The sequence below is a fragment of the Calidris pugnax genome, unplaced genomic scaffold (assembly GCF_001431845.1).
Source record: "Calidris pugnax isolate Ruff unplaced genomic scaffold, ASM143184v1 scaffold42, whole genome shotgun sequence".
NCBI classification, from domain to species: domain Eukaryota; kingdom Metazoa; phylum Chordata; class Aves; order Charadriiformes; family Scolopacidae; genus Calidris; species Calidris pugnax.
In genome coordinates this window covers 6,200,934-6,219,097 of record NW_015090920.1, presented here as the reverse complement: position 1 = coordinate 6,219,097, position 18,164 = coordinate 6,200,934, and the positions used below count along the sequence as shown (strand labels likewise).

Genomic DNA, 18,164 nt, shown 5'->3' with positions numbered 1-18,164 from the left:
CTAAACAGACCATGTTAAAGGCATGTATTTGCTTCTGTGTGCAAGTTCATTAGAGAGTTAGCTATTTATTATAATAATTTACAGGAAATTGGAATCAACTTTTATGCATACTGAAAGAGTATTCACAGACCACGACCATGAAGAAGCTCTTCCTGTGTGGGGCCTCGTACAAACAAAATGGTTTTACATTCACTGTTCTGAACCAAAGTTCAGGAATGTGAATGCTTCTGAATCCTTTTAAAATCTGGTCCTTGGAGTTAGTTTCTCACTTGAAATCCTCCATTTCTGATTCTTCACTTGTGAATAATGACTTCAGGATTAGACCTCAAAAACTTTTCTCTGTTTCAAAATATGTTAAGTTTTACACTGCAAGAAAATCTCTAAGGAGTGATATCACCCAAGGGGCAAATTCTGCTGTGGCAATCAGTGCTTATGTATGACAGTTATTCTAATTCTGTTCAAGTCAGCAGTTTAATCTGCTTTGTCCTGTAAATTACAACAGTCACAAATTATTCTTGAATGAAAAATGGATATCCACATGGACTTTGCTGAGGAAAGATGAAGCGAGCACAGCAGTATTTTTCCCCCTTTTTTTTTTTATGCTGTTATTCTCACAGCCTGGCACCTGCAGCCTGATACTGTTACAGCTGGTGCTTATAGGAACTGATTGCCACTGGCACAGAATTCACCCCTTTCTTCCCCCTCTTCCTGCCCCTCGGTTGTAGCCTTTGGTTTTCATTAGAGACCCAAAGACACACAGGCACAAAGCCTCACAAGCCTCAGCAGAACTGCCCTGATCGAGGCCCGCTGTGGTCAGTAGCAACAGTGTTTATGAGTAGGAACAACCAGCCAAGGCTGGAGCTCTTAGGGCAGGCTCAGTCTGGGAAGCCACCAGGAAACATCTTCCCTTTCCCTTTTCTCTCTCTCCTTTTGCTATTTCCCCAGAAGTAAGTTTTAGCACAAGAGTCAACATACGCTGCACACTGTAGGCCCTGCTAAAGCTTTGTTCACGCAAACCTATCTTTTGTGCAACACTTCCAATAGCAAAACTGTATTTAACTGCTAGAAATACAGCAAGTTCAATTTTTTTAATGCATCTTATTTAACTGCCTTTTCCCATCCTACAGTAGATCAAAAATATGCAAGTGTATATATAATATGCATATGTATACACATATATACACACATAAAAAAAAATACAGCTACTTTTCAAATTCAGCTTCTTATCCCAGTTGATCTAGAAGCAGTTTACATCTTCTCCACTAACAATGCCAAAAAAGCTTCCCTGCAGCAGAGCAAGTGGACTTCTCATTTACGTGCTGCGTTAGACAGCCTACACAGAAATGCATAGGGTCCATTTATTTGGGCAAAGCAAGCAGCACACAGTTCAGTTTGCACACGGAACCTTATTGCCCTTAATTCCATTAACAGTGGTCGTCACAGAACTAGTAAAGGCTGTGATCCGTACGAGACTCAATACCAAGCACCCAGGAGGGCTCCCACTTGGTTGCCCAGCAGAGGCAGCATTTGTGTACCTGTGTTCTCAGTGCCAACAAAGGACAGCCCAGAGCAGACCAATGCAGACTGTGGTTCAGAAACACCAGGTCATACTTCTATTCAAATATGTGCCCCAAAGTTAACTTTGGAAAAAGAATTAGTGAAAATATATTTTTACTATCATACTATGCTCTCACCTCATCACAGCTGTAGGTTCTTCTTTTCTCCCTTACGTTGTCATGAGAAAAAAGTGGCTCCCCGTTGACATAGAAGATGAACTCCACAAGCATGCCAAGTGAGACGAAGTATTTTTTAAAGACTCACTTTTATTAGTAAAAAACAAAATTTCCTAGGCTGAATGCTAACAGCTTTGTAACTTATTACCATAACTATCAGTTCCTGGTACTTTCTATAGGTTATCAAGAACCCTGCAGGTAATTAAAATCTCACTGAATGTATCACAGTAAAACAGCTTAACGTGCTAGCATATAAACAGAGAAAGTAATTTATGCAACGAGCTTCTAATCATTGTAGTGATAATACAAAAGGCAAGCCACATTTTATCATATACCCAAAAAAAATTTATCTTTGCTACATTTCAAGCTAACCATGGAGAACTTACCTTTCGTTGTGATGACTAATTATACAATAAATCTAGTTATCAACAACAACCCCAAATAAAAAAGCACAGAAGCAACCTATTTCCCAAGGTCTAGAATCCTGCATTAAGACAGTGAAGACAAAACACCACCCAAAGCGTGCTGTGCTGCCTTTTTAGTAGTCTTCATTATAAAAGATGTTGATTCCATTTCTGTTACACTAAATAACTATCTACAGATCAATAGTTATGTGAAAGGGGTTTCCTTACAGGTATGTGAATGTTTTGTTTGTTTTTAATAAGAAAATGCAGGACCCGGCTGGTTCTGAGATGAAAGTTGTAGGAAAAATAGGAACAATAGATTTATGGTCATTGCAGACTTCTTAATGTTGTAGCAGAGCTTTTCTTAAATACTTGCTCCCACCTGTGGGTGGGCTTCCTCCGCCTCCTTTAGGAGGGAACCCAATCTCAGCATCATGCACAATCTGCCCTCTAGGCAACACCACCATAATGAAAATGAAAAATGAGTAACAAACAAAAGAAGTCAGAAACATAAAAAATAAACATCACATTTATTTAAATAAAAACATACACACAGTGTACAATGGACATGGCTTACAGACAGCAATGAAACAAAAATGCTAAATCCTGAAAAACAAAAAGAGTTTAATTGCTACAGTTGTGCTTCATTTCTCTGAACAAACACACGGTATGGACTGTAGTCCTCTTAGTGTTACTTGTACATAGCCCATGTGTTCCAGAGTGTGAGACAGGAACATTACAAGGAACAATTACGCAAAATGAAAACAAACTAACTTGGGATTTTGGAAATTTTCAAGTCAGACCATTCATAAACAAAACAGAAATGCTGAGAACTTGCATGCATGAAAAGAATACAAAACACCACTGTCAATTGTTAGAGACTTAAGAGCAGTGTGGTCCAAATCTCACCACTCCATACCCCACAGATAAAGGGCACTGTATTATCACAGTCAGATTTCTACCATAACTGTTTCTCCCTGTCAGCACACAAACCCCATGCTTTATGTTTCAGCTGTTTGCAATATGGTTACATTAGTTCACAAGTGTCTTCTATTTTATATATATTCTGAAGTATTGAGTTTCACCTTTATTTGAACAAATGCCAGTTTTTAATCTTGGATCATGAGTATCATGCTGAAATTAATCATTGTTATATTATTTACTCAGTAGATGTTATGAGACAAAAAGCAAATAAATGTTTGAGTGCTGCAGAGTGTAAGCTGAATGCTCTGGCAACACAACAGTCAATGCGTTGCATGACTTGGGAAGAAACCCAATGCTCTAGAGCCTGAAGTCTGGGATTTTTTTCTTTTTTTGCTTTAAAAAACTATTTGTATGATTTACTCTTTTAAACATGCGATTTATAAGGTACATCTGTGTTTTGAAGAACAGTAAATTATTTAAAGCATTTTGATTGTAAACATCTGCTTTTAAGCTGCAAGTAAGTGTAAAGCAAGATGCAAATTCATGTCTCATGGCATTGCCTGTACAGCACATTTCTTTACAATAAAAACCCCCATAAATAGAGATATCAATAGTTTCAAGCTTATAACATAGTCAACTGACATAATATATGTTTAAAATTGCTAATTGATTACATACATTAATTCACACAAGTAATTTTGCTGCATAGTTTTTAATGTAATTTCTTTATTACACCGGTTGATGATCAGTGCATTTTCTGCTTTTTCTAAGGGGACCATAGGACTTCCTGGAACTTGTGTTTGAACTAGAAATAAAAATAGTCTTATTTTCTGAAGCTCATAATAGGCATATTATGCAGTGGGTTTCAAAATTATGTGTTGGACTTCTTTACACCTAGATTATTAGTAATGATTTAGAATACCATTACATTTTATTTTACTGCAAATAAATGAATTGTATCAGGAGTGATTAATTTAGACACAGGAAGTGTTTTTTAATTTCCTTATTTCAGTTATGTAATGCCAAAATTCAGACAGTACAAAAATTAACATTGCAAGGGACTTCATTAAGGCTCTTTCTCAGTTAATATTTTGTTTCTGCTGTCCTTCTAAATTATTTGTTCTTTATAACACATAAATTGCTCATATTCCAACAAAATACACAGCTTCACGTAGACAAAAAAATAATCAGATAACATAATTAAAAAATTCTGTTTCCTAATTGCTCCATATAAGCCAAAGAATAAACATTAACAAGAACATATTTTAAATTCCACAAAAGAAGACTTCAGAAAAAAAGACCTGCTGGCTTAATAATGTCAGGCGTGCACATATTATTTATTATAACAGTATTACAGTCATCTCTGAGAAAAAAAATACTTTAACTTTCCTTTCCTTATTTTTTTGGCATCTTATACTAGCTTTCTATTTAGACACTAGTCTGTGGTACAAAACCCCCATGGTACAAATATTCAGAGCTAGAAGCCCTTATTTCAGGATTCCTCAAGGCAGATCCCAATGACCTTATTTCTACAAATAATATCTTCCATAAATAAGACAGAATTTGGCTTTAGATGCCAGATATATTTTCGAATGTTCATCTTCTAGCCCTTGAGAACTGCTCTCCCCTCAAAGCAGATTATTTTATACCTTACAAAAGTTTTAAGAGAGCAGATAAGGAACGATTTTCTGTGAATCTGCCACCAAGGTCAGTATGTTTCCCTTAAAACTTTGCAAAACAAATGGTATAGCTCGCTCATAAAAATTCATTTGCTTAATTTTACTTCTCTGATATTCAGAGTGAACTACAAGAATATATACAAGACCTCAGGGATGATTTAACTCCTCCGTTAGGCATTCAAACCAGGCACAGGGCTTGAAGCAGCTTCTGCGAAACGTGCTACAAGTAACAAAACTGTCAGCCTGCATCAAAACCTGCATCAAACCCCCCTTTGTTTCTTCATAAAAGGCAAATCAGTAAAAACACTAGTTTTAAATCCATGCTTAGTTGACAACTGGGCTTTGATGACACAACCTTTGCCTCTATGAACTGCAGTAGCCCACAGCAGGCAATGACCGAACAAGGAAATAACTGAGCCTGTCTCAGTACTGAAGCAACAAGGCTCTTGGAACTGTGTCAGCGGGTTTTACAAGGGTCTTGTGACCTACAAATTGATGTTCCAATCAAAAAATTGGCTTGGAGAAGTTCAGGCTTATTTAGCAGAAAAGCCAGACTACTCTTCTTTAACAGCCCAAGCCCAGTGAAGTTTCCCTGCAGCACACTGATGTGCTTTTGGCTTTTGTTCTTAATTATCTTTAACAACTAACAGATCATTTAATTCACAAGAACACACCCAGAGTGGCTGTGAAAACAAAGAGGACAGCAATACAATACCTTTTTTTTTCTCTTGTTCCCCCTCTCTCCCTCCAAAAATGTAGCTTCGATGTGAGAGAAACCTCTTCAATATAAAAGTAACATGACAGTGACAATGGCAATTTAGAACCCAAGTGGGATTAAAATGCTGAGGCAAGATCTTGAAAACCTGTTTTGCTGATAAGAAGAAAATCTATAAAATTTCATATTTTGAACTTGACAGGATGCCCATGGGACTAAGATAACCACAGAAATCTATAGTACCCACCAGTGAATACCATCCCCACGTAGACTCTCCCGGGTTGTTTCAGAATTACTGCAGGAAGGCCAGCATTCTCTATTGTACATCTATGAGATTTTTTCACAGGTGCATCAGGAATTTATCACTAGTTCTAAACTATACTAAGCTCATAGTAAAAATGGCAGATAGTGAGGGTTAGTGGAGCAGTCTGACAGAGAAAAAGGTTACTTTCCTAAGATGATTTATGTTACATAAATCCACAAAAAATATTTTTTTACAGATCAGCTATGTTAAAGGTCCAAACACAAATTTATGCACACACCCACCCACCCAATGAGTAGTGTACACTTCTACTGGTGCACAACAGGAAAAAAAATATCAAGGCATTATATTCTTATCTGCCTGAGCTTGTCTGTGAGGCAATGCCAACTCTTCTGATGTCTATCTATCATTGAAGTAATACATTCCAGAAGAACAAAGAAGTCATTCATGTTAGCACATTATATAATACAAATATACAACAAGTGCACCAAAACACGATTTAAATGACCAACGCTACTTTAAAAAAAACCTTCCAATTAGTTAAATACATTGTACACGTGAATTCCTGGCTTCACTGAAGTCAATGTATATTGGAAGGAGGATCTCTTCCTGATGTTTTTCTACTAGCCCCAAGGCCTGATCTTGCAAATGCAGCAAATGATTTAAATTTATTCACGGGATAGACCATTTCCATGGAATTTGCAGAATCAGGCTCTTAAATATGTATTTTTACTAGTAGTTACAGATTTATACCTAGTAATGGGCATTAATGGACTAAAAAGAACAAATTCTAACTCAACAGTGCATCAAGATTTCTTTGACTTCCATAGGAGCAAGCAAACATTAACTTCTTTATCCATGGCAATTACAATTTCCTACAGATGCTCAAATTCCCTGTGCAGTTTCATTAGGATGAAATTCTCACACTTCTGCTCTAGCTATTTTTACCTCAAAATGAATGCATTACATAAAGGTCAGTAAACAGTGAATACTTGGGTTTTTTTAATTGTATTTCTGTCTGGGAGGCAGAAGGCAGCAATAAATAGATACAATTAGAAAATATAAATGTTCTTTGCAAGATAAATTTCAGGAGCAACACAAGCTGGCAGAAGCATTAACATTAATTTTTAAAGCTGATAGTTCTTCATCCTAGAGAGTCTACATGCAGCATTACAAATTTGACATAAATCAGCTGCAGTGGCTAACTAGTCCTAATACAGCAGGTTACTCATAATTATAACATTTATCTTAGACTCTATAAAAACATACATGTTTTTATAGCCTAAAGATATATTAACTCCTGTATATACAACTCATTTTCCCTACCACTGAAGAAAATTTAGTTTTAAGAGTTTACAGCAAACGGGAACGTGATAGGCCGAATTCAGGTCACCTTACTTGAAGAATTAATCCCCCTGTGATTTATGCGAAAGTGAAATAAGTCGTATTTGGCTGTGGTACAGAAAGCCAAGAATGATACATCCAAATGAACTGCAAGGCATCAGGATGAAATTACTGAAATTACAGGCTGTAATTACTGAAAACATATTATGAAGTTACCATGCTTATGTAAAGAAGCTAAGTGTATTTACCAAAATTATATTTAGCCCAGGTATTAACATTAGCTCCTTTCATAAATACTTCTGTGAAGGATTTAATCATTAGCGATCAAGACCTTGGTGCTGTGCTGGTTCCAGAAATTCCTATTTCCAGCAGTATTTCAGGTTTTGGTTCAGAGTCAGAATGCCACCTTCCAGATTGCTAACCTCAGTAACCATTGCAAACAACATTTCCCTTTTTAATCTTTGATCAAATGACCCAAAAAACTAATTCCAGCTAGCTTATGAGTCATCCTAAGCTTCAGCTTCACAAAGAAAAGTTGAATATATTTGGTTTTGAGAATATTCAGTCCATTGCTTTTTCATGATATTTTATTTAATTACGACTAACTGGAGTTATTTTAATGTAAAATAAAAACCTGATAAAAATAACACCTCAACTGGTTACACATTCCCAATTAATAAGTCATAAACAGTGATTTTTGTATTCACTAATTAGCATGATGTATGTTCCTGATTACATTTTTGTTAAACTTAGGTGTCAGCTTTTCCATATGTCCCTTCTGGAGGTCTGTAGTACTTTGGGAAAGCCATCAGCTGTATCATGTTGAATGCATACTTTCTGCATTTGACATTCTTCAGTACATTCTCTATGCGGCATCCTTCTCTAGTGAAAGGGGGAAAAAGTACAACTTCATGAAACACAGAATAAATAAATATGCTTTATTTGTTCATTGCAGAGTTTCAGCAACAGTTGAAGTAAAAATAACAAAGATTCAGCTCTACATTTTTTGTTTTCCACAAGTGATGATACATCTTACAAAATTAAATCCAAGGCCAGGCCCAGTACAGTTATTGCCCTCAGAAATAGGTGATAAAATTTTTTCCCCCTAATATATTTGCCCTTGAGGTTTAAAGTTTAGTAAAAAAAATTTAAATACTTTAATGATACATGTTCCTCTAATTCCAGAAATATATTTGCCTTTTAAACCTTCTCATACTTTTTTTTTCAAATTTTTTACTATATGTATGAGAGTACACGATGCCCTAAAAATGTGTATTCTAGAAATAAGGCATTTTAGTAAGTCTGGCCCTAGAGATTTGCGAAGGAAAAGTTTCATCTCTGCTTCATTTCCCGTATGTTCAGCTTTGCAATGAAAAAAAGAAAAAAAAAGAAAAAAAAAAAGAGAATGGCTTTTCAAACAGCCCAATCCAACTCTCTGCTTTATAAAGGAAGGATGTTTGTTCACATACAGTACAAAAGTCACAAGTGCCAAAGTGGTGCATCAAGACATTAACAGGACTTTCTTAAAAAGAATATAAAAGTGTCTTGAAAGCAAAAGCAACCAAAGCAACGATTACAAACAGGTTAATTTCATTACAAAACAGAACTTACTCTATTCCATTTAGTTACTTGACAGAAAAGGATTAGTTGTAGCAAAGTAATAATCAGTTGTTAAACAAAAAAGATTCCATCAGCTAATAACAATGAAAATAACACAATGAAAGTTAAGTCTCACAAACCACCACCCTGTAATATTTGTCTAGGGGTTAGTTTGTGCTGTGCAAATTCATTTTTAAATTTTTTTGTCAGACTAATTACTCTGGGAAGAGGGGTTCAAGCATTCAGGATTCCACATCATCTTGTATACAGTGACAGCATTGTAAATGGGCTTTCTTTGAGCTAATTACAGTGGGAAAGCTTTATCATGAACAGAACGAGCAAATCAATTCACTCAATGCATAGTATATTTCTTCGAATTCAGAAAAAAAAAAACCTCAAAAACATAGTACATTTCAGACATTGGTATCTTAAAGATGAATCCTTGGGGTCTGAGACTGTAGAAATATTACAGCATAATTCCTTTTTCTAAAGTTAGTTTGTTGCTGTTTGTAGAAAAGAAAGGAACGCAAGTGAAGTTTATTGATATTTGGCTAATAGCAAAGCAAGACTTAAAATAAGCCACACAACCAGCAGGTGTGAGCTGACAAGCAGCAAGGCGACAGGATAGAAGTGTCGAGAAGTTGGCTTGTTATCAGTTAGACAGCCTGTTTCGGGATCATCCGATTCATTCAGTGCTCCCTGGGTTTGTCTGCTGTTAAACAGGGGAAGTTAGGAACAAATAGAACAGCATTTAAACAGCAAAGCAAGCCAACAGGTGACAAAGTGAAACTATATAGCCATTTTGATGAAACAGATTTATGCTAAGTACTTCCAGGAGATTTATCCTGTTCTACAGCTGACCTGGGAAGCACGATGACTAGCTGGCTAATATGTTATTAAGCCTGCTAGGTGCCTGGGAGTAGTGTTCCCAAGTTAAAGAAGTTAGGAGATGAACTATAGTATCACTAAAATGAACACACACATCAAACAGAAATGAAATAAGGAAGTTAAACAAAAAGTTAAGGAAGCAAAGAAAAAAAGACCACAAATATACCACAATGCAACACTGACAAAAGAGTGTCTCCATGGTGTTCACAGGCTTTTCAGTCCTGCTATTAGGAATCTATCTACTAGGAAATACATAGGCAGAAACAGAAAGGGCACAGGCTCTTTTTTGAAACAATTAACAGCTATTCTGAAACAGTTTCAAATGAAGGTAAATTGATCTCTTCAAAAATTCATCATTGCTGGTGACTCAATTTTGAAGTCATCAGCGGGTCTCTGTATTTAAAGGCTCACACCTACATTCCTGTAAGAAAATTGCTTTGTGCCTCGTTCAGTCAACTCAGCTGGGAACTGGTCTGCTTACAGCAAAGTTCTACTGATTCACTCTAAGTTGTGTGGTCATTTTCCACAGCAGGAATACTTTCAAGCAGCAGGGATACTTTCAAGTCACTGCCAACCTTCTCTATTATAATCTTGGTAGCTTCTCTACAAGTAGAATTATGCATACCTCTTCAATCCCTCTCAATTTAATTTTATTTGCGTACAACTCAGGAGTCACGTTTATGACTTCCTTTGGACAGTAAGGACTGATAAGATTTTTATTTTTCTATTTACTATGAATATTCTGGGATGAAAAGATAACTCACCATTTTTCTCTGTGGACTTAAGAATACCCAGATATATGAGATTACAACACAGTGCTTTTTCAGAAGCACACGTCCCAAGTACGCTGCTTTTTCAAGAAAGAAAATGCTGGCTGACCACAAAGAAGCTGTAGGACAGTAAAGGTAATATCACATAGCCCCAGGTAAAATGAGAAGGGTACATCAAAGACAGCACCAGTCACTTTGTTTTACAGAAAGCCTGCCTTTCTGACTCACGTGTTAAAAGGCAATGCTGTTTCTTGAGCTTGGAGAGCAAGAGAGGTGCAAGAACTGCATTTACAGGTGGGATCCTAGGAAAGGGACTGATCAAAACCATACCTTGAACAATTTTCCTTTCGAAGAAGCCTTACATAAGTTGTTGATTTCTTTCTTTGCATGTTACACTAATAAAGAGGACAACCCATACTATTTTAAATAGCAAAATAAAAGATAAAAATTAAAACCCTTAATATTTGAATCTAGCTCAAAACAATTACTGGTGCCAGCGTGTCTGCTGCTTTCGGTCTACAGTTTTCAAGTGTCCACGGATAGAATTTGGAGAGAACTCAAACAGTATTTTAGACAAAATCCTCGCACAAACGGTGACAGGACAAAGCTAACTCTATGTTATGTTGACTTTGTCAACACCATGGTTTACACTGAAATAAATAATTCTGTGTTCTGTGTCAGACCACTCCAGTTAACGCCTGTCTCCTGGAGTTCACACCCAGAACTTCCTTCCTCTTCTGCCCACAGTGATAATGTTACCATATCTGATTAGTTGAAACAGCGTATTGTTCTTCGTTAATTTTCACTTTTGTCATGTATTTCTCCATATTTCTAAAAACATGCTGCTTGCTGCTTTTCCTTTCTTAATCTCCACAGGATCCCACAAGTCTGCCTCTTTCACCCTTTTGCACTGTTCCCTCACCCCTTTTCTATTCTTCAGGGTGAGCCTGCTGCTTTCAGCTTACCCCCAGTTCTGCCCAAATTGAGAGCCGTAGCTCAGCCCTCACAGCCCAGGTGGCTGTGGACTGTCCCTCAGGGTGTCCTCCATCACAGCCTCTGTGTGTGTGCCTACGGCAGAGTGGATGCAGAGACAGAACTCTTTTTTCTGTGGAAGGATCCATCCAGCTCAGCGTTCAGTAAGGCTGCACAGCCACTGCATTAGCCACTGTTGGGTACTTGGTTCTGTAGAGCCTTAGCTCTGCACACCAATGGTTAACTCTAAGCAGGCTGAATTATACACTCACAGGTTGCCCCTGCAGGGATCAGCCCTCCTGCTTCTGTGGTGTGCCTTGTTCTGTTGTGCTCCATATCTCACTGACAGTGTGACTGTCTTTTATCTACGTTGCTACAAGTCCCATTAGGTGAGATTTATTCCGATGTAATGACAGAAATACAGATAAAAGCCATTTGTTCTTTTTGGTTTTTTTTTTTCCTCAATAGAAAAGCCTACAGTACATTTGTTCTTTGATATGCTGAAAAGAATGATCAGTGTCTTTCAACACAGAAAGTCCTATCTTCCCCCCAGGAAAACCACAGTGAACAGTTGCTGCACAGGGACTTCTGTTCCACAAATTAGTCACATCATTCTATGCATGATTCAATAAGACATCCTCAAAATAGAGCAAGACGATCCAACTCCATTATTAGCTACCTAAGAACGGGCTGAGCGGAATACCTAAACATGCTTTTAATTTAAGAAGAATATTTGATCACGGTCAGATTCCTTGCTAAGATCTGCTAATACTTTTCAGTGCACTGCAGTGACAATGTCTTCTAGTGTTCTCCCCAGTGACTAATGTATCTAGTTAAACAAAGCGAGGACATGACACCCAGCTGTCAGCAGTGTGACAACACCGCTTCCCCTGGCTCATCAAAACCTGTACAAGTTTTACTGCAAACAGCACGAGTCCAGCTGGTGCCACATCAGCTGGATTTATTTGGCTTCTGGCAGACACTCAGCACAACCAGAACGGAGTGAGCTCTGACCCTGCTGCGGTGTGAAGGTGTAGCCATACTTTTGGGTGTTCTCTTCATCACAAATCATACTCGGCTCTGAACTCACACCAAAGGGAAGGAATACGACCCCCAAACTATTCAGCAAGGTTTTATTTTACACACACACGATTTTAAGAGGAATAATGAAAGCTTCTAAATCTGTAACATCTGGGGTAACGAACACCTCTCTAACCTATAATACTATTTTTTTTCATTTACTTTCAAATTGTTCATTTGAGGCTTACAACGTAGCACAAATACATCATAACAGCCCAGGGTGCTGTAAGTTTAATGATGATATAACCGTTTCAGTCTGCCTTCCGTCTCACTTGGTGTTTTATCATCTTAAACTCCTAGTGGGATAATGCTGCATGCCTATCAAATGAGACAAAGGCAAAACAGCAGGTATTTTCTGTTGTTTTTAAATTCGGATGATAAATGGTCTGAACCTCTAAGCAGTGGATCGGAGACAACGGAAATGGTGCAAGGGAAAAAGAAGCCCCTAAAGAGTCCTTATGAAGTCAAGCACTCGCACGAGGGCACACTCCAGCTATTGATTATCAATCACATTGACATCCCTGTGCAAGGTTTTTGGAGGAGAGGTATTTTTACACTTTGGGGGGTATATGCTGCTCTTGTTCAAACTTTTCCAGCTTCAGCTATGAATGATACTGGAAATGCTGAATTGTCCTAAAGCAGTGCTTCAGGTATAAAAGACGGGCAGCTTTCTATCAACACAAGGATCCCACGTGCTAGCAGTGACTTCAGTCTGAATTCATGTCTTAGAGCAAAGAGACTTTTAGGGAATTTTCCTTTTCTGCAGACAGACTCAAGCAAGCAGTTTCTGGGCCTGCTGGGTTTTTCTTGTCAAACTCCAGTGCTGACACAGAAAAGTGGCAAAAGCGAGATGCTTCTCTTTAATCCCATCCAACAATAGCAGCAGAGACATTTCTTCAAGTAGAAGGGATTGCTAACAGTTCTCGATCTTACCCAATTTTGCTTACTTACCTGTTCTTTTTATTTAAGGCTGTCACAATCCAGATGTTTTAAGAAGCAGCTTCTCTACAGAGCGTTTTCAGCCCTCTCAAAGATTATAAACAGAATACTGTCTGCTTGCCTTCTTTTAAAAAAAATATATATATCTGGAGTGAAAGCAGCTTAATTTCTACATTATACATGTTACTGTGATTCACTGAAATGCTTCAGAGAAAAATCAACTGCTTCAATAGGCAGCACTACGGTTCTAGAAGGAAGCCTTAACTTTTTCAGAGGGGAAAGATGGGATCCTTGTGAACATTTCCAGGCCATTACGAAGATGTTGCACTATAACATCTAGAAGAATAAAATGTGATTGAGAAGGAAATAAATGGATCTCAGTCTAGCCCTGGAGGACTGCTGAATCAGAGCACAACTCAGATAAAACATATAAAGGAATATTGGACAACAACCCTTTATGTTGAAAGATAAAGTTGACACAATAAAACCTCCAACAATAGGTAAAAAATAAAAAATGTTTCTGCAAGGTTTCAAAATGGAAGATACGGGAAGGGAACCATCAGAGACATTTTCTGTATCAATGATCTTTACAACAGTTCTTTTTCTGATGTATACTACTGTCAATCACGAATTTTTCCTCAAATCCTAATAGTATTAAAAAAGTAAAAGATGCTAGAAATCAATTTTTGCTGCTTATGTGATCCCATAATCTCTGCTCTGGTTTGAAACAAACAACTGGTGTTACTGAAATTGACGAGCAGTCTCAGATCTACCAATATTGATGAATTCGGTCAGCGCCAACCACACAAACAATCTGTTCATCAGATTGTCACGCTACCTTTCCCTTATTTTTGTTTTACCTTCTGTACTGCAACTTTTTTCCCCTATTTTTTTTGCTTTTGCCAGCATCCTCTATTTCCCTACTCCTTTCTTCTCTTCCCTTGTTTGATTATAACACATTACTTTTCTAATGCCATTATTTAGGAAACGGAAAGGAGAGCACATCATATAACATGAGGCTTGCCCACTGAGTTTGATCAAGCAGCAGATTCATGATGTAGTCATGATGACGTGACATCTAGATCTTGAAAAACAGTTAACATACAGTAATTCAGGTTTTTTTACTCAAAACTGTAGCACTGTTACTATGGGTTCTCAGTCTGTCCAAAGAAAAAGATTCCATTTTGTGGAGGTGGACAGAAATCGCGGGGTACAGGAGGCTCAAGTGATGGTCACAGAACAGATTTTAAACACCATTATGGACTGTAACAGTTCAGTAAATAGCAACAGAATAATCAACAACTTGCAGTAGTACTTAATAATTAGAGGCAAGAAGACACTTGGTTTGACACCCCCACAACCACATCCAGGAAAACCCTATTGTCTTAAGCGATCCCACTGACAGACGTGGATTCCTTGGAAAGAATGGTAAAGTGAAAATTCAAGTTACACAGTTGCTCTCATTCCCTGTGCTGTGTACCTGTTCTCATTGAAGACAAACTAATTCTGAATATCCAAAATTCCCACCAACTTTACCAGCTTAGCTGGTTTTGAATTTCCTGCAGGCAATAAAGCACAACGCACACGTGCTTTGGGCTATAGAAACATTTCCCTGCAGTCCTCCTCTGCATCATCCCACCTTAATGATATGGAGTCTTATAGACTGAACCAGGTATTCACAATTTATTATCTGCTCTGGTCCTCTCTATTAAGAGGAAAACATTAAGTTAATTCTGAGACAAAATTTAGGAAAATATTCATGCTTTCAAAAAAAAAAAAAAGGCACAAAAGCATGTGCTCATCTATTGTTTACTAGTGTGCAGTGACAAAACATCAGAGCACCATTAGCTTGTGCATATGACTACAGTTTAATAGTAACAAAAATAGTTTCTAAATAAGGTGCTTTGTCATTTACCGAAATTAGAGAATATACCTAGAGCTTGATTATTGTTTGGCATATAATAAGTTTTCTGTAAATACAGAACTGGTTAAACAAGACCTGTTCATGACACCAGACCACACCTGACAGTTTCCCAGAAAGTCTCCAGAAGGGGGAGGGTTTAAGAGAAATATTTTGTTGTCTTCTTCAGGAACACAATTGTTGTTTCAATATTGTCCTGCATTACAGAAAGTTGAAAAGAAAATGCTGGACTATTTAATGCTAGGTTAAACATTTTTAGTTTGTTTAGACAGCATTTCAGACAGATCTGAAAAACAGAAAAATTTCCATTTTAGTTCATTTCATCCCAAAGTTGTTGGCTCACAAAAGAGCAAAGCCCCTACTGTTTGTGCATGTTTACTTAACATACTATTAACTCGGGCAGCTTCAAGCTTTATATCTAATATGCACAAAACTTACGCTACTTGATAATATTCGTGTCCATCAGTGTCAGTCCCAGCACTTCAGAAATCTCTGCTGATTGCAGAAGAATTAATATTTCCATTTACGACTGATAACAGCACATCTGCAATAATGTTTTTCTCCCTGACACTGAAGAGTAACTGTGGTAAAGTAGTAACACTGACAAAATTCATAGAGTGAAAATGTAATAAAAATAAACAAAACATTCCAGTTAGAATCACAACCCATTTTCTTCACTGCTGCTTTTGAGACACCGACGTTAGCAGTTTAAACCCCGCCTCAGCAGTTCCCCGCCACCAAAGCACAAAACCAAGCTCATGTTACGTGCCCATCTCCTCTCATCTGCCAAAAGAGATGGCTGACCAGGGGCTGCCATGTGGAAACAGCCCTTTGGTTGTGCCAACTCCCCAACTTCCTGGAAACCACACCTAGGAGAGCGCTAAAAAATTCACCAAAATCAGACCAGCAAACATGTAATAATTTCCCTATATAAAAATCATCGAGATCATGTCCTAGAAGCATTCCCCAGTGGCTTTTAATTTACAAGTATGGGCAGAGACTTGTCTGCAAAGTCCTGCAAAGTCATTCTGGTAACTGTGAGGGATTAGCTTCAGAACTGAAAAGTGATGGGTTTGCAGAAGAGATTCTTCTTTACCTGTCAAGACAGCTGAGTGGTTTTTGAAACATGATTTTCGCCTCTATTGTACTCCAAGCAAAGGATTTGCTGTTTCATTCTGCTATTTACCAATACCACTGTGCAGTATTACACATCAGTTCTACAAAGGTTTCTCTTTTTATCAAAAAATATGGTTCTAATAATCTTCCCAGACAGTCTTCTATAAAGTATTAGGATTACATATTTGGGAAATCCTCAGGACAGGATTGCAAAAATCTTTCCTGACAAACGTCTCTTGCATGATTTGAAGTTCAAGGCGCAGCCAGTATTAAAGCAGATGTGATCCACATCTTTGTGCAGGAAAACAACAAAACCACAACCAACCCATAAGCCAAATCTCAGGTTTCTTAGTGGTCTGAACGTGTGTGAAATTATGACTACATCCTTCAAGTAAATTCTGAACACACAAGGTATTTCCTTCTGTAAGGTTATGGCACTAGTGTAACAGGCTACTGAGTCACACTTCTTTCCAGTCTGTGTCTGTCACAGCAAGGGAGTTTACTGAGGGTGTGATTATCCATTCAGCTCACGGAGCGCAGGGGAACATAAACCCAAGATAAATTCTCTCTTTCATATATCTAATCAGGTTTTAAATACTTTCTGTTGACCATGAAAAAGCTTCGTGAATCATCCCTTTTCTTTTTGGCAAAGATTGTTTTTTAGCCTTTTTTCCCCTCATGGTGAAGGCGAGTGGCAAAGCTGATTTAAGAGGCAGAAAAGGCTTGCTGTACAACTAAACAGTCAGGCATGAAGAATGATGCTTAAAATCTGACATTAGTTTCTAGATGTTCAAATCTACAGGTAGGATGACAAGGTTAGAGGGTACTGTTGGTGTAAACGGGATCACTTAATCTATGTTGCATTTGTAATTCCAGTCATTTTAAGTGAAGAGGGTGTTGAACAGCAGTAAGTATAAATTTGAATATTTTGACTTAGTGTTTTATACCTGCAACTTCAGTTTGAGATATACAAAAGGAGCCATGTGACTGCTTCTGATTAATGAGACCAATTCACATAATCTCTTCATGGGATTAACCAACGTGTGAGTCATAAAATAAATGCCATTAAAGATCTGAAAACTACTCTTCCATTTCAAGTAAATAATGCCAATTCATTAATTATTTTCAACCAGCATACTGCTACTGATTTTTTTAAATCACATTAACAGTTTGAGATCTGGTCTGGTCTGGTCCCTGCCATTCTTTGAGCACTAGTACCACACACAGTACATAGATATATTTATGCAAGGGGAGGTACTGCTCATGTAGGTTCTTCAATCACAAAAAACACACCTAACTCTGATTTTAGGTGGTGCACAAGTGCTGGTACTGGGAGCACTAAATGCAGCAAAGAAAGCTCCCCTACTTAGGCTAGGTAAGTGGCTAACCAAAACCACCTACCCAAAAATGCATAGGCTGGGATGCAGACTGTAGCACTCTGGAGATTGCAACCCAACAGTCCTATCAATAAACCACCCTCTCTTTTCTGTAACAGGTTGATTTTGGTCATAACTAAGAGAGTTTTATGAAATGCAAGAAAGATCCTATTTGAATCCCGAATGCGCTTCATTTTCCATCCACTTCCTTCAAAGCAAATGACAGGGCTGGGCTGAACTTCTCATGAAGAGCCTTGAAAGCATTTGTTGTCCTTTCTGGTAAAGAGAATATGTAGAGACTTTGAAAAACAAACCCTTCCTATGGGAAATGAAGAGAGTGGGTGTGACTGTTTTTTTCTTTATGTAGTTTGGTTGGTTTAGCATGTATTTAGAAGATGGCCAAAGTCTTTTTGGAGCCTAGGAGAAGTACTTTTCCTCCCCA

At 37.7% G+C, this 18,164-nt stretch overlaps 1 protein-coding gene across 4 annotated transcripts in view; it reads right to left on the bottom strand.

The window, feature by feature from the left end:
• Positions 1–2,639: 2,639 nt before the first annotated feature.
• Positions 2,640–18,164, bottom strand: part of INPP4B (inositol polyphosphate-4-phosphatase type II B) — a 217,665-nt gene continuing 202,140 nt past the window's right edge. Inside the window, exon 23 of one of the 4 annotated variants that reach the window (XM_014950032.1) lies at positions 2,640–7,943. In XM_014950032.1, coding sequence (XP_014805518.1) covers positions 7,811–7,943 — 133 coding nt within the window. In that variant the 3' untranslated portion in view covers positions 2,640–7,810. Of the gene's footprint in view, positions 7,944–7,985; positions 9,373–18,164 lie in introns of those variants that run through there. The other 3 variants (XM_014950030.1, XM_014950031.1, XM_014950034.1) reach the window with 3 other exon arrangements.